General features: G+C 39.1%; 1 protein-coding gene across 1 annotated transcript; it reads left to right on the top strand.

Annotated features, from left to right (window-relative positions):
• Positions 1-3,880: 3,880 nt before the first annotated feature.
• LOC122966657 (myosin heavy chain, fast skeletal muscle-like) lies at positions 3,881-14,897 on the top strand. The gene is made up of 39 exons (XM_044330927.1): positions 3,881-3,983; positions 4,067-4,289; positions 4,526-4,669; positions 4,760-4,916; positions 5,027-5,054; positions 5,135-5,246; positions 5,334-5,426; positions 5,507-5,570; positions 5,694-5,792; positions 5,953-6,056; positions 6,158-6,296; positions 6,403-6,521; positions 6,634-6,783; positions 6,865-7,035; positions 7,122-7,428; positions 7,623-7,693; positions 7,782-7,869; positions 7,959-8,076; positions 8,183-8,306; positions 8,405-8,541; positions 8,654-8,909; positions 9,164-9,406; positions 9,514-9,690; positions 9,812-9,957; positions 10,073-10,163; positions 10,271-10,660; positions 10,804-10,930; positions 11,016-11,134; positions 11,910-12,106; positions 12,232-12,415; positions 12,505-12,670; positions 12,849-12,973; positions 13,120-13,428; positions 13,510-13,713; positions 13,823-13,948; positions 14,036-14,206; positions 14,333-14,437; positions 14,530-14,625; positions 14,754-14,897. Exons 2-39 carry the CDS (start codon positions 4,086-4,088, stop codon positions 14,895-14,897), a joined length of 5,805 nt encoding a protein of 1,934 aa, XP_044186862.1. The 5' UTR covers positions 3,881-3,983; positions 4,067-4,085.
• Positions 14,898-16,904: the final 2,007 nt, after the last annotated feature.

Genomic DNA, 16,904 nt, shown 5'->3' with positions numbered 1-16,904 from the left:
CAACAAAAGAAATCAACACCACCAATATTCCAAAGTGGATTTCTTTTTCATAGCAGAATCCCAAATCCCATATGTCATTAAAACAAAAGGTACAACTCATGAGTCACTGTAATGATCACTTATTTCTGCAAAAAAAGTCCCATTATCAAATTATGGTTCATTCTTCATAGCAGCCTGTGTGATGCAATATCTAACAAGAGACAAAGGCTAAGGGTTATTGCACTGGTAAGCAGGTGTAATCTCTCTACATGCACATTAAACACCACATGTATCCATTCTTAGATGTATAAAAATATACATTCTGAAGGGATGATTTGGACTTATGCAATAAGTATCAGCAGCAAAGAAGCTATGAAGCTATGAATAACACAGTTAGGTCCCCCCTTGACTGCCCCCAGGATGTAAAAAATTGGATGGCAATTGTCTTCAGTTAAATGATAGTAAGACAGAAGTGGTCTTATTTGGTCCCTCCAACTCCATCGGGGGTATAGCTAATCACTTTCAAGCCCATCCCAGAAATCTTGTGTTCATTTTCAACACTGTTGTGAAAGGTTGCTTTTTCCAGCTAAAAAAATAAGGCTAAATTTAAACCATTCCTCTCATTTACTGATCTGAAAATTGTCACAAATGCCTTAATTACCTCTTGGCTGAGCTACTGCAGGGCTCTTTATTTGGGCATTAGCCAGTCATCCTTGTCGTGCTTGCAGCTGGTGCAGAATACTGCTGCTAGACTACTAACTGGTACCAGGAGAAGAGACAGCATCACATCTGTACTGGGGTCCCTCCATTGGCTACCAGTCAAGTATAGGCCTGAGTTTAAGGTTCTGTTATTTGTTTGTAAAGGTTTACACAGCCTGGTGCCCCAGTACATCTCTAAGCTCGTCTGCCCCCTTTCCAACCCCAGATCTCTCAGATCCTTAGACCAGCTGGTCCTGGCTGTCCCTCGATTGAGGCTAAGGGGTAAAGGTGATTGTGTGTTTGCAGTAGCCGCCCCAAAACTTTGGAACAGTTTACAATTCTCAATTAAGTGCTCTGCCTCTGTAGAAACGTTTAAGGCTAAATTTCAGACCCACATGTTTTCTCAGGCCTTTGAGTATCGTTGAGGCTTTATCTTTCACTATGACTTATTTGTGTATGCTTATGGGATAGCATTGTTATGTTATCTCTACTCTTTTTTTATTGTGACCATGTTATGCTATTTTATTTTATTTTTGTTATTTTATTGTACAGCACTTTGGTCAACTCTGGTTGTTATTAAATGTGCTTTATAAACGAACTTGATTTGATTTGATTTGATTTAAGTTCTCCCACCATTTGCTGAAATGAATCAGTATATGTCCCAAGAGCCAGCTTGAAATGAGTCAAAATCTGTTAAGAAAGAAGTTACCAACTGTTAACCCACTTCATGATATGGGCTAAGTGTTTCTATATTTATATATTTTCTGTGGTGAGCCAAAATGACTCAAAATGCCATAATGGGCATAAGTCTTCGAGATCTGCCAGGACTCTAGTGTCATGCTTCTTTAACAAGATCTTTAGTATCAAATGTAGTACCTAGATGAGGTTCATTTTGTGTTGAGTGGATCTTATTTTGGGCTTGATCTCAAACGAGTTGCCAACTGTTTTCATGTCCATTTAGGGAGATATATAAAAGGTGATTGAACTCTTATGGATAGTGCTTCATCCTTAATTTTATTACAGGAGTAAGAGATGTGCCAGACTCCAGTAACTGTAGACTACAAAAATTTGGGTGCATTTCCAAAACCAAGCTCCATGCATGCATCTGACATGGTCCATTAAAAATGTGAATGTAATGTAATCTCAGTTTATAAAGTGCTTTGATTTTCAAATTGGCAAGTTTACATTTATAAAATTTATAAGATCAAATAGTACACAAACACAGCTATGCATTATGGTATATTTTTTAAATATTATTCTTTCTGTATTACCAGCACATACAGGAACACAAACGTTTTCATAAGCACAAGTTCTGGTAAATATAGCATTACCATGGTCAAGCATCATTTAACATTATACATAATATTTCTTCAGACTTTGTATATAATTTTTATTAAAAGGTGAATATAAACATTTAATTAAAATTTGTTGACAACTGTCTTATATTAGTGTCATTTAGGTATGAACTCTCAAAGATCTCAAATACGCAAGTGTCCTGCAACTGAATACTGATGGTATTTTGAGGAGTTTCCAAAACCAACCCCCAAAGCTGTTCATGAATAAAAAAACAAAACAAATTGTTGATGTTAACTACATGTTTCAACTTTCATGTCCTTTGAGTCAGGAACTACATTTATTGGCATTGTACACAAACCATACTCTGCACTATTTAATGAATGATAAAATTTGGCCATCATTTGATGCCTGCAATTGGAGGCAGAACTGGACCAACATTTATAATAGCAAGTTTGTAAATCACTGAGTTTATCTAGGGCAGAATGAATAAGCACCTCCTTCTTTCCCTCTAAATAATTTTATGTTCCCTTAAGCAGAACCTTAAGTCCTATTTGGCTTACTGAAGTCTTACTGAAGTATGTGTGTATGTCTGACAACCTTTCTCTAATACTCTACAATTTCTCTTGTTTCTATTAAGAGAATGTGTTCATAGTCAACATTTCTGATGAAAGAAAGCATATTGAAAGTACATTAAAATTAGTTTAGCAGTGAGGAAGGTATTTGCCTTTTATAACATTATATTCAATATTTTAACACCCATATTGTGTACATAACATTCACATTTGCGATAAAATCAAATCAATTTGTTCAACATCATACTGCATTATGTATTTTTCTAGTTACAAATTAAAATGCTTACAAGCTGTGTAAACATCACTGCCACAAAATAAGCAACAGGATGAGGCCATGACCAAACTGAGTGAGAGACTACAGCTGACCAAGCACTCCCACCCTCTATAAAAGAGGCAGCCCTGGACTTCTGCATGAACTGGTAGGCACCCAACACAGGTGAGTGTATCGACTGTGATCTTAGTTTGAATTCCTATTGATCAGTGGGTAAAGTTTATGTGTTGCTAATTACTAATGCATATTGTCAATGATTCTTTGTCAGAGGTATCTTTGTTTTAAGTGATATTCAGGTGAAATTTCATGTCATATTTAAGTATTCTTGAGCAGATATTATTCCAAAACAATTTACTTGAAATACTCTTAAAACATTTAAGTAGTTTCTTTCTTTTTTTTTCTTTCCAAAAATCGCACAATTAATTCATTTGTGTTGATGTGCAGTACACATCCTGTCTCAACACATACTTTATACTAAGTGATCATTAAGAGCAGTACTATTTCTCCTCATGATGTGGGTTAAATGTTGCTATATTTTTATATATTATATATTATATTTTCTTTGGTGAGCCAAATTCAAATCAAACATGCCATAATGGGCATAAGCCTTCAAGATCTGCCAGGACACTTGTATCATGCTTCTTTAATAACTTCTTTAGTATCAAATGTAGCAACTGGCTGATGTTCATTTGGCATGTGAAACTTATTTTGAGCAATACCTGAAATGAGTTGGCAACTGTTTTCCAAAACCATTTACTTGAAATACTCTTAAAACATTTAAGTAGTTTCTTTCTTTTTTTTTCTAGAAATCGCACAATTAATTCATTTGTGTTGATGTGCAGTACACATCCTGTCTCAACACATACTCTATACTAAGTGATCATTAAGAGCAGTACTATTTCTCTGGGTGTGGGGGGCAGTTGAGGGGATGGGAGAGATTGAACTTTAATGATTCAACTGAATTCAGCTAGCACTTATTCGTTAAATCTGAATAAGTTTTACCACCTTTATGCTCGACTGCTCTCAAACTGACATTCTGCCAGGAAGATTTAAAGTGAGAAAACCAAACTGAAAAAAATGATTGTACTCACATTTAATCATCTTATTTATAGCATCTTGACTCCACCAGATACTCTACCACTCATCATTTTTTGGAACCAGCTGAGGTAAAAGATGTCAAAATCTCCAACATCAGATGGATACAACACCATTACGACATCATGCTGATATTTTAACTCTATTTTTTCAGTCTCCACTAAAGTGCCACCATGAGCACAGACGCGGAGATGGAGTGCTATGGCCCGGCGGCCATCTACCTCCGGAAACCAGAGAGGGAGAGGATTGAAGCACAAGCCGCTCCTTTTGATGCCAAAACCGCCTTCTTTGTGACTGAAAAGGAGGAGATGTATCTCAAGGGTAAACTTGTGAAGAGAGAGGGTGGCAAAGCCACAGTTGAAACAGACTGTGGTAAGGTAGGCAATTCATTATTTTACTTTTTTAACAACATTTTCCCATCTATTTCCATTGAAGGAGGATGCCATTTTTCCATTAACATTTATTTAAAACTATATCTTAGTAAAACATTTAGTGCTTTTAAATTCACACTGACACAGTGGTTAACAAGGACATCCATCTGATTAATTCTAAATTTGAAGAAAAAAAATCTTAGTAAAAACATTTTTAATGTATTTTTACTATATCTCTTCAGACACTCACTGTGAAAGAAGATGAAATCTTTCCCAGGAACCCTCCAAAGTTTGATAAAATTGAGGACATGGCCATGATGACCCACCTCAATGAGCCCTGTGTGTTGTATAACCTCAAAGAGCGTTTTGCATCCTGGATGATCTACGTGAGTTTCCACTTTACTAATGTGATGTGCATTTATATCTGCATATCTAAATGTTAACACTATGTTTATTTTCTATTTGTGCTATTACAGACCTACTCTGGGCTGTTTTGCGTTGTTGTGAACCCCTACAAGTGGCTTCCAGTATATGATTCTGTAGTTGTGGGAGGATACAGAGGCAAGAAGAGGATTGAGGCACCACCTCACATCTTCTCCATCTCTGATAATGCCTATCAGTTCATGCACACAGGTAAGGTCAAAGTTAGCAGTGTTAAATTGTGTAGGAATTAAACTTGAACATGAGTGTATTGAAGGAATTACAAAACTGGAATTCATGTGAAATGTTTGTTTGCATTTCAGATCGTGAGAACCAGTCTATCCTGATTACGTAAGTATAACAGAAACTGTGATGCTAAATCATATAATGACGATAAAGCAGATTCTTGACATGTGTCTCTTATACCCCAGTGGAGAATCCGGTGCAGGAAAGACTGTCAACACCAAGCGTGTCATCCAGTACTTTGCAACAATTGCAGCTATTGGAGCCAAGAAGGCTGAGCCAACACCTGGCAAGATGCAGGTAAATTGGTTGTTTAAGGTAAAACTGTTCGTCAGAGGATAGTTAATTTTAATGTTTAGCTTGTGTAACTCAAATCCTCTCTTGCAGGGCTCCCTTGAAGACCAAATTGTTGCAGCCAACCCTCTGCTGGAGTCCTATGGTAATGCCAAGACTGTGAGGAATGACAACTCCTCTCGTTTTGTAAGTAATCCAGGGAACATGACAAGGTATTTTCTTACTAAATTGCAAAAAATGATGTTATCAATGATCTGGCTCTCTAGGGTAAATTCATCAGAATCCATTTTGGCTCTACTGGAAAGCTGGCTTCAGCTGATATTGAAACATGTAAGTTTCAACCATGGTATGACTCAAGCCTCATCTGGGCTATAATCTGGTCTTTGATAAAGTAATAGTATTACAATGTAATAGAGTAATCTCACAGTCTCTCCTTAAATTCGTTTTTCTTAGATCTGCTGGAGAAGTCTCGTGTAACCTTCCAGTTGTCTGCTGAGAGGAGCTACCACATCTTCTATCAGCTGATGACTGGCCACCAGCCTGAGCTCCTGGGTATGTTATGACAATATAACAATTAGGAATTACAATAGTAGAATTAAGACAATAACACCAGAAATGATGCAGGATTTAAAAAGTAAATTTGAAAATGACATTGAAATAATACCAAAGACAACACTAAACAATAATAGGTATCGTTACTGTGCTCCTCTAGAGGGTCTTCTGATCACCACCAACCCCTATGACTACCCCATGGTCAGTCAGGGTGAAATCTCTGTCAAAAGCATCGATGATGTGGAGGAGTTCATTGCAACAGATGTAAGAAAACAAATAAAAAAACAACATTTTAGTTAAATAGATCTTGCATGCTAAAGACAACTGTGGAAAATGTTTCAAACTTTGCTTCATGTACAATGTAGACTGCTATTGACATCTTGGGCTTCACTGCTGAGGAGAAGATGGGCATCTACAAGCTGACTGGTGCTGTGATGCACCATGGCAACATGCAATTCAAGCAAAAGCAGCGTGAGGAGCAGGCTGAACCTGATGGCACTGAGGGTAATTCTGATAGATGTCTTTTAGGAAATCTACCAAGGGTTAGTATGTAACATATTTGTAAACATGTCCCAGTTCACAGATAGCTAAAGGTTTGTTTTTTCATCAGTGGCTGATAAAATCGCCTACCTCCTGGGCCTGAACTCAGCTGATATGCTGAAAGCTCTGTGTTACCCTAGAGTCAAGGTCGGAAATGAGATGGTGACCAAAGGTCAGACTGTCCCACAGGTAAGATAAAGAAAATGTATTGTTTGAAAATAATATATAAAAGGGAAATATTTGCATTTTGACATGAAAATATGATTCTGACAAAATCTCACTCTAAAATGTTTATTTCTAGGTCCACAATTCTGTCATGGCTCTGTGCAAGTCTATCTATGAGAAAATGTTCTTGTGGATGGTCGTCCGTATCAATGAGATGCTGGACACAAAGCAGCCAAGACAATACTTCATTGGAGTGTTGGATATCGCTGGATTTGAGATCTTTGATGTGAGTGGCTGAAAAGTGTCTGAGCAATTCAAAGATCAACAATTTTTTGACATGCAATTTAATACATTCATGTAATTGCAGTTCAACAGCTTGGAGCAACTCTGCATCAACTTCACCAATGAGAAACTGCAACAGTTCTTCAACCACCACATGTTTGTCCTGGAGCAAGAGGAGTACAAGAAAGAGGGCATTGTCTGGGAGTTCATTGACTTCGGTATGGACTTGGCTGCCTGCATTGAGCTTATTGAGAAGGTAAGTAGTCAATAAGGTCGAAGTGGCTTCTTGATTCATGTGCAAATGTTTGCTTCCATTGTGTAAATTTTTTTTTTTTTCCTCAGCCAATGGGCATCTTCTCCATCCTTGAAGAGGAGTGCATGTTCCCCAAGGCCTCTGACACAACTTTCAAGAACAAGCTGCATGATCAGCATCTTGGCAAGACCAAGGCCTTTGAGAAGCCAAAACCTGTAAAGGGCAAGCCTGAGGCTCACTTCTCCCTGGTTCACTACGCTGGTACAGTGGACTACAATGTCACTGGCTGGTTGGACAAGAACAAAGACCCCCTGAATGACTCAGTTGTCCAGCTCTATCAGAAGGCGTCAAACAAACTTCTGGCCTTCCTGTATGCAAAACACGGTGGAGCTGATGGTAAGAAATTAGAAACTGTGTGTCTGTTACACTTGGTTCAGGCATAGTATAAAGCTGATGTGTACTCTGTGGTAATATATTCACGCATTTGACTTAGTTAAAAAATACCATTTCCACAGAGAAGAAAACTTCTAGAAATTCTACGAAGTTATTTATTTTGTGCCATTAATTAAATTTAATGTTTGTGAAAACAGAGGCTAGTGGCGGCGGCAAAAAGGGAAAGAAGAAGGGTGGTTCCTTCCAGACTGTGTCTGCTCTTTTCAGGGTATGAATTGTTTCATATTTTTTGATGCTAATTAAAAACCTCATCTTGAAATATTGTTGACCGCTTATCTTGTGTTGTTGATCCACAGGAGAACTTGGGCAAGCTGATGACCAACTTGAGGAGCACTCACCCTCATTTTGTCCGTTGCCTGATTCCTAATGAATCAAAGACCCCAGGTTAGAAGCACATAGCCCAGCTTTGCAAACTAAATGTGACATAGTGATTAAAAGAAATATTTGAAACAGTATGAGTTTGCAACTTTCAGGTCTTATGGAGAACTTCTTGGTCATCCATCAGCTGAGGTGTAATGGTGTGCTGGAAGGCATCAGAATCTGCAGAAAGGGCTTCCCCAGCAGAATCCTCTACGGTGACTTCAAGCAGAGGTGATGCAATTTTTAATATAAGCAAGTCAAGTTGATTTCAGCTGAGTTAAAACAGTCGGCCAAGATGTGGAGACATTGTAAGTAACAACATAATGTTGTCTTGTAGATACAAAGTATTAAATGCCAGCGTCATCCCTGAGGGACAGTTCATTGACAACAAGAAAGCTGCAGAGAAGCTGCTAGGCTCCATTGATGTGGATCACACTCAGTACAAGTTTGGGCACACTAAGGTTAATTTCTATCAACAATTTCAATAGATATGCCATGTACATATGTCCTTTTGCATCAATTTGTGCTGATGACTGAGTTCCTTCAAACAACCACACAGGTGTTCTTCAAAGCTGGTCTGCTGGGTTTACTGGAGGAGATGAGAGATGAGAAACTGGCTAATCTGGTGACCATGACTCAAGCTCTCTGCAGAGGATTCCTCATGAGGACGGAGTTTGTTAAGATGATGGAGAGGAGGTATGATTGTCATACAGTACACTGAACTGTTCTGTCCAATGAAATAGATACAGCCGTTTTTGTTAAGTCACGTTGCAGTAAAAATGACACTTTATATATATGAATTTTCCAGAGAGGCTGTCTTCGGTATTCAGTACAATATTCGTTCATTCATGAATGTGAAAAACTGGCCATGGATGAATCTGTACTTCAAGATCAAGCCTCTTCTAAAGAGCGCTGAGACTGAGAAGGAGCTGATGAACATGAAGGAGAACTATGAGAAGATGACAACAGACCTGGCTACTGCCCTGGCCAAGAAAAAGGAGCTGGAGGAGAAGATGGTTTCCCTAGTGCAGGAAAAGAATGACCTGCAACTGCAAGTGGCTTCTGTAAGTAGGATACATCCACACTATACTAATTGAACATTGTCACTAACATTTTCAAATATCTAGGTGAAATTTAAAGACGGCACATACTCCTCTGGTCATCTCATCTTCTATGTGCCTTACCAAACATGAAGATTGACAAATGTTAATGAATATATTAAAAATGTATATTTATTTTTTTGTATTAATCCTGAAAATATATATATTCAGAGAATAACTGACTTATTGATTTACACTTTATTCAAAATGTACTGTAGGAAGTTGAGAACCTCTCAGATGCAGAGGAAAGGTGTGAAGGTCTGATTAAGAGCAAGATCCAACTCGAGGCCAAACTCAAAGAGACAACTGAGAGACTGGAAGATGAAGAGGAAATCAATGCTGAGCTGACTGGCAAGAAGAGGAAGCTGGAGGATGAATGCTCTGAGCTGAAGAAAGATATTGATGACTTGGAGCTCACCTTGGCTAAAGTGGAGAAGGAGAAACATGCAACTGAAAACAAGGTTGGAATAAATTTAAACCTACATTTATAAAAAATGACAAAGTATATGAAATTACCTTTCAAACATATAAAGTGATGGAAATAATGCACCTTGCCTGACACTTCCAGGTGAAAAACCTGACAGAGGAGATGGCATCTCAAGATGAGTCTATTGCCAAGTTAACCAAGGAGAAGAAAGCCCTCCAAGAGGCTCACCAACAAACGCTGGATGATCTCCAGGCAGAGGAGGACAAAGTCAACACTCTGACCAAGGCCAAGACAAAGCTGGAACAGCAAGTGGATGATGTGAGAAAACATTTCTTTTGATAACATGTTTGTATTGTTAGCTTGTGTGTTAGAATTGACATTCCATGATAAAAAATACAAAATATTATTTTATGTCAACATTATAATATTATCTCAAAAGCTTGAGGGATCACTGGAGCAAGAGAAGAAGCTCCGTATGGACCTTGAGAGAGCCAAGAGGAAGCTTGAGGGAGATCTGAAACTGGCCCAGGAATCCATAATGGATCTGGAGAATGACAAGCAGCAATCTGAGGAGAAAATCAAGAAGCAAGTTTTTTTTTTCATCTTTAACCCTTACATTGAACTACTGCCATAATGCAACACAATGATCCTGAGTCAAAACTAAAACTATAACAGCAATAACTGTTTTTTCCTCTTCTAGGAAGGAGTTTGAGACCAGCCAGCTGCTCAGCAAGATTGAGGATGAACAGTCTCTTGGTGCTCAACTTCAGAAGAAGATCAAGGAACTCCAGGTTAGTATTTGACATGAATGTTATACTCTGATGTTGTACTGAAAAACCACTTGTTACAGTATGTTCCACTTAATAAGCCTTCTTGATATTACTATCATCAAACTTAGGCTCGTATTGAGGAGCTGGAAGAAGAAATTGAGGCTGAGCGGGCTGCTCGGGCTAAGGTGGAGAAGCAGAGGGCTGACCTCTCCAGGGAACTTGAGGAGATCAGTGAGAGGCTTGAGGAAGCTGGGGGAGCAACAGCCGCTCAGATTGAGATGAACAAGAAGCGTGAGGCTGAGTTCCAGAAGCTGCGCCGTGACCTTGAAGAGTCAACCCTGCAGCATGAGGCTACTGCAGCAACTCTCCGCAAGAAACAGGCTGACAGTGTTGCAGAGCTGGGAGAGCAGATTGACAACCTCCAGCGTGTCAAACAGAAGCTTGAGAAGGAGAAGAGCGAGTACAAGATGGAGATTGATGACCTCTCCAGTAACATGGAGGCTATAGCTAAATCCAAAGTGAGTGTTTTGTGTCTTTCATTATGCTTATAAATATGAACTATAATGGATAGTATGGCAGTAACTTTCAACTTAGATAAATGCTCAGCATTTTCTTTGTTCATGTAAATATGTTTAAATACATAATGTTGTGTTCTTGATAGGGCAACTTGGAAAAAATGTGCAGAACTCTTGAGGACCAGCTGAGTGAGCTGAAGGCCAAAAACGATGAGAATGTGCGCCAGCTGAATGACATAAGTGCACAGAGGGCAAGACTGCAGACAGAGAATGGTGAGTCACTTGTGATAAAAAATAGTAAAAAAAATAAAGGTAATGATCATTTTGGTAAATAACACATTTACAATTTATCATTCAGGTGAGTATTCCCGCCAGATTGAGGAGAAAGACGCTCTTGTTTCCCAGCTGACCAGGGGCAAACAGGCTTACACTCAGCAAATTGAGGAGTTGAAGAGACACATTGAGGAAGAAGTGAAGGTATAACAAGTTTACATGTTACTATACTATGTGCTATTATTAGCTTTAAACAAGGGATGAAATGAGTCCTCCTTTTCAAATGTAGTCAATCACCTGTTACTCTTCACCTACTACTAACCCACCAGATCTCCTAGCTGTTAAGCATAAAAAAAAGAAAAAAAGGTCTTGCAACATGTCATCCGATCATGTTAGAAAACAGAAAAAAGAGCTTGAGAGAGAAATTCAAACTTATGCTTCATTTCCTACCATCATATCTGGCCAGTCACTGTCTGAAGCGGCTGTGAATGTTGGGTTGTGTTATTACCGTATTACCATTTAACTGACCAGGGGATTTGTGGGAATAGGACATATTTCTCTTAATGCAGTGTTACACCTTAGTGGCTTAGTGGCTGTGAATGTTGGGTTGCCTGTTTAGGAATGTTATCACCATATTACCATTTAACTGACCAGGAGATTTGTGGGAATTGGATCTAATCCTCTTCATGGGGTGTTGCTGCTACTCCTCAGCCTTGTCTTTTATGACTTAAGCACATCCCACTAACACACCAGCTTCTCCTTCCTCACCAAGCACCTTCCACCTGAGTTCCTAACATCCCACAAAGTCCCACACACTATACGAAATAGCAAATCTGATGTAAAAGTAAATTATCCAAAACTAAATGACTCAATCAACATGTGCCACCATGACAAATCGTATTTAAACAAGATTGATAGAAATAGATGATATTTCTATATTTAATAGATCAATTAAAATACCTCTTGCCATGTTCATCAGGCAAAGAATGCTCTGGCCCATGGTGTTCAGTCAGCCCGCCATGACTGTGACCTGCTCAGAGAGCAGTTTGAGGAGGAGCAAGAGGCTAAAGCTGAGCTGCAGCGTGGAATGTCCAAGGCTAACAGCGAAGTGGCTCAGTGGAGAACCAAATATGAGACTGATGCTATCCAGCGCACTGAGGAGCTGGAGGAGGCCAAGTAAGTCACTACCTTTTTACAATTTAAATTAGTTTTCAATTGCTTGCTTTTCCAGGTACCATCCCACATATTTTGCTATCAATATGCAAGTTAATGTAAAAGAAAAAAAAACTTCTTCACTACAGGAAAAAGCTTGCCCAGCGTCTGCAGGATGCTGAGGAGTCCATTGAGGCTGTGAACTCAAAGTGTGCCTCTTTGGAGAAGACCAAGCAGAGGCTACAAGGTGAGGTGGAGGACCTCATGATTGATGTAGAGAGAGCTAATGGTCTGGCTGCCAACCTTGACAAAAAGCAGAGGAACTTTGATAAGGTAAGAGGAAATCAAAACCACACTGATTCAAGTGAAACACAAATCCCTCTTACTAAATTAATCATTGTTATTCATCTATATCATTCTAGGTCCTTGCAGAATGGAAACAGAAATATGAGGAGGGCCAGGCAGAGCTGGAAGGAGCCCAGAAGGAGGCTCGCTCTCTCAGCACTGAACTGTTCAAAATGAAGAACTCTTACGAGGAGGCTCTGGATCAGCTGGAGACCATGAAGAGAGAGAACAAGAACCTGCAGCGTATGTCAATCCCATGATATTTCATATAACTATTATATTGATTGTAAGCGTTCTTCCTTGACTTCTTTAGGTGTGGGCCATGAGGTTTTGTGGTGTTAGAACCTAATTTTCTAGATATAATGTATACAGCATAGTCTATGTTTCTCTAAACTGGATTTTGCCTTTTGGTGTTTTACAGAGGAGATCTCAGACCTGACTGAACAGATTGGTGAAACCGGAAAGAGCATCCATGAGCTGGAGAAAGCCAAGAAGACTGTGGAGACTGAGAAGACTGAAATTCAGTCAGCACTGGAGGAAGCAGAGGTAAAACACTTGATTACAATATTAGACAACTTATGTGATAAAATACAAAAGAATTTATGTAATGGCAAGTATTCATTTGATTTTTTCTTTAATTTTTCTGAGAAAGACTGGTAACCTTTAGGTACATGTTAAACTTTTTCCTTCAGGGCACACTGGAGCATGAGGAAGCCAAGATTCTCCGTGTTCAGCTTGAGCTTAACCAGATCAAAGGTGAGGTTGACAGGAAGCTTGCAGAAAAGGACGAGGAGATGGAGCAGATCAAGAGGAACAGCCAGAGGGTGATTGACTCCATGCAGAGCACTCTCGATTCTGAGGTCAGGAGCAGGAATGATGCCCTGAGAGTCAAGAAGAAGATGGAAGGAGACCTGAATGAGATGGAGATTCAGCTGAGCCATGCCAACAGGCAGGCTGCTGAGTCCCAGAAACAACTGAGGAATGTCCAGGGACAGCTCAAGGTGAGCTTTGTCTAATCAATGAATAAACAAATGTTGAAGAACAAAGGAAGTTAACTCTTTTTTTCCTCCATGTGTTGTCAGGATGCCCAACTGCACCTTGATGATGCTGTCAGAGGACATGAGGACATGAAGGAGCAGGTTGCCATGGTGGAGCGCAGAAATGGCTTGATGCTGGCTGAGATCGAGGAGCTGAGAGCTGCTCTGGAGCAGACAGAGAGAGGACGCAAAGTGGCTGAGCAGGAGTTGGTTGATGCTAGTGAGCGTGTCGGACTGCTTCACTCTCAGGTTTACATTCAATAGTTCAAAATGTCTTTCTACAGAATGAATAGAATATACATACAAACTTTGTTATACATAACAAATATTAAATTAACTGTTTTTTTTAAATATTCAGAACACCAGTCTTCTGAACACCAAGAAGAAGCTGGAGTCTGACCTTGTGCAGGTTCAGGGTGAAGTGGACGACACTATTCAGGAATCAAGAAATGCTGAGGAGAAAGCTAAAAAGGCTATCACTGATGTGAGTTCATGTTTATGAGTCTTCTTTTTATAAAATTCAACTTCACCTCCCCAAATACTTGTTCATGCTTGATGCCCATCATTTCAGGCTGCCATGATGGCTGAGGAGCTGAAGAAGGAGCAGGACACCAGTGCTCACCTGGAGAGGATGAAGAAGAACCTGGAGGTCACAGTCAAGGACCTGCAGCACCGCCTGGATGAGGCTGAGAACCTCGCCATGAAGGGTGGCAAGAAGCAGCTCCAGAAACTGGAGTCAAGGGTATGCTCATAATAAATTCGCTTCAGGATGTTAATCACACTTTCAATATGTGGAATAAATTAAATCTTTCTCACTACTAAAATCCCTTAATAAGGTTTTCACAAACTGTATAACATCACATCACAGGTCCGTGAACTGGAATCTGAAGTTGAAGCCGAGCAGAAACGTGGAGCTGATGCTGTTAAGGGAGTCCGCAAATATGAGAGGAGAGTGAAGGAGTTGACTTACCAGGTAATATCTGATTTAACTAAAAACTATCCTGATTTCTTAATTTCATAATTTTCTTTCTGTACTCCATCCATAACACTCCTTTTTTTGTATAGACTGAGGAGGACAAGAAGAATGTGCATAGACTTCAGGATCTTGTGGATAAGCTGCAGCTCAAAGTGAAGGCTTACAAGAGACAGGCTGAGGAGGCTGTGAGTCAAATGTTTTGTAATTTTTCATATAGGAATGTAGCACAAATCAATAACTATAGAAAGAAACCATACTAATATGATGTCATATTAAAAAAATACATCATACTTCCACTCCAAACCCTTAACAGGAGGAGCAGGCCAACACTCACTTGTCTAGGTTCAGGAAGGTCCAGCATGAGCTGGAGGAAGCTCAGGAGCGCGCTGACATCGCTGAGTCCCAGGTCAACAAGCTGAGAGTCAAGAGCCGTGATCATGGAAAGGTAACCAAATGATAATATTTTACAAAAATTATTACGTGGGCACCTTAATTTAATGGAGTTATTTAAGTTTATCTATAAGCTAAATATTTTTATACAATTTTTTATCATAAGAATACATGCTGAATCTTTTTTTTCCTGTTTTCTTTCTAGCATGATGCTGCTGAATAAAAGACATCCTTTTGGCGCCTTTCAACAGAGTTCATAAAATATGAACTAGCTGTTGAATTGTCTTCTTACAATGTATTCATTCAATAAACTTTTTTTCCTCATAATTTAAAAATATTAACTCCGTATTATTTACTCTCTGGTTTCTTTTTAAGTGAGCACACAGTGTTCAACACAGTAGCTGCATCAGTTTAAGTTGTGGCAGTACACCACTTATTTAGGTGGCTGGATGGGGAGGTCTTTCAGCTCAACATTAACATGATTTATACCCAAATGGTAATGTCTGGTAAAATTACACTGTCTTCTGCTTAGCATCACCTGAACGATAGCAGTGTCAGGTTCAAGATTTAAAGATACTTTCACATTTTACAAAGTCAGAATTCAGGAGGCATAACTTCTACATAAATACAGCATCACAGGCAAAATATAACCTTCAGAGCCACAATTAATTCCCATTATTATGTCAATTATCCAGTGATGGATAATGAGCTTTGTTACACTTTTCACAATACCATTAACAAAAACATGTTCAGTATTCTATATAACATAGAGTTAAAGATTTTATTTAAGGATACAGATTGTGTTTACTGTGTCTCTTACCTGGTCATTATGTAGAACGGAGCCCTTTCATGCACCCCCACCCATTTGTCTTACCCTCAACTATATGAATCATGTTTTTTGGGGGAAATTTATTTATTTATTTTAATCTGTTACAATCTGAACATCAGTCCCTCTCTCAGCCACACTCTCTCATCCCCAGCCCTCTGCATTACTCTCTGTCTCCAGTCCCTACTCACTTCTCCCAGGCCATGTTCATTCCTTCAACTCCCCACACCTGCCATCCTCAAGTTGTCCACCAAATGCCTGTGGAATTTCCCTCTTTTCCCCATCGACATACCTGTTCCCACTTCTCATCAATCCTGCAGCTACCTGGCCTACTACGCTCACTGCTCACCTGCAACTCATTCCCTCATCAGTCACTCGCTTCATACTGGCCCAGATCCTTTGTTCGTTTGTCAGATTGTTCTTGTTGTTATGTTGCTTTTTGTCAGTGCTCTCAAGCTTTTGTTTTTGCTTGCCTGGCTTGACTTTTCTGTATCTCATCCCTGCTCCTCTGTGGATTGAATACAACTGCTGTTTGAAGAGTTTGGACTTGACACCCATGCCTGTAAGCTTTTTTATCTTCACTTTTGACAATAAACTCACTGAACTGCTCCTGTCCTGCCACTATAGTCTACATTTGGGTCCTACCCCTGCTGCCTGATACTCACCACTTGTGACAGGATCTTCTAATAATGAGCCCCCCATAAAATGTGTGGAACCTCAAGAGGTAGTTGCTTTTGGTTGTGAAACAATACATTTGTATGGCTAAATGTGGCCCTATTCCACTGCAATTCCCAAAATGCCATTATAAATGGCAAATATTGATTATTATAGGCATAAGAAATATCTAATTCTATAAAGACCAAGAATGTTTTTACATTCTCTATATTTTACATCATAATACATCTTCATAATTGAGCATGGTGTTTTCCTAAAAAGTAGACTAAGGCAATAAACAGTTTAGGAATATATATAAAAATAGAATATGTATATAAACCACCTTCTTTAATGATTTAAAATAGTCAAATTTATTGACGCTATTATTGTGTCATAGTGCAAGAGAGGGTGTTCCCAATCAAAACTGCAACATTATACTCATTTCAGGTCTTCATTTGATTCATCAGAAAGATTAAAAATCAAAATATCTATAAATGGGAGGGTGTGAAGGACAAAAAGCAGCAAAGGGTTAATATGACCTTTAACTGTAATATACAACACCAGTTTCAACACCTAATGATGATCACTGAGCAT

This window comes from Thunnus albacares, chromosome 17 (assembly GCF_914725855.1).
Source record: "Thunnus albacares chromosome 17, fThuAlb1.1, whole genome shotgun sequence".
NCBI classification, from domain to species: domain Eukaryota; kingdom Metazoa; phylum Chordata; class Actinopteri; order Scombriformes; family Scombridae; genus Thunnus; species Thunnus albacares.
The sequence above is the reverse complement of the archived record's forward strand: the minus strand, read 5'-3'. Positions and strand labels throughout refer to the sequence as shown.

Bases quoted from the DNA above. Each gene is read 5' to 3' on its own strand.
- LOC122966657 (XM_044330927.1), top strand. From the start codon at position 4,086: ATGAGCACAGACGCGGAGATGGAGTGCTATGGCCCGGCGGCCATCTAC. The intron at 6,784-6,864 runs GTGAGTGGCTGA...ATGTAATTGCAG, and splicing joins CTGGATTTGAGATCTTTGAT to TTCAACAGCTTGGAGCAACT. The intron at 8,307-8,404 runs GTTAATTTCTAT...ACAACCACACAG, and splicing joins ACAAGTTTGGGCACACTAAG to GTGTTCTTCAAAGCTGGTCT.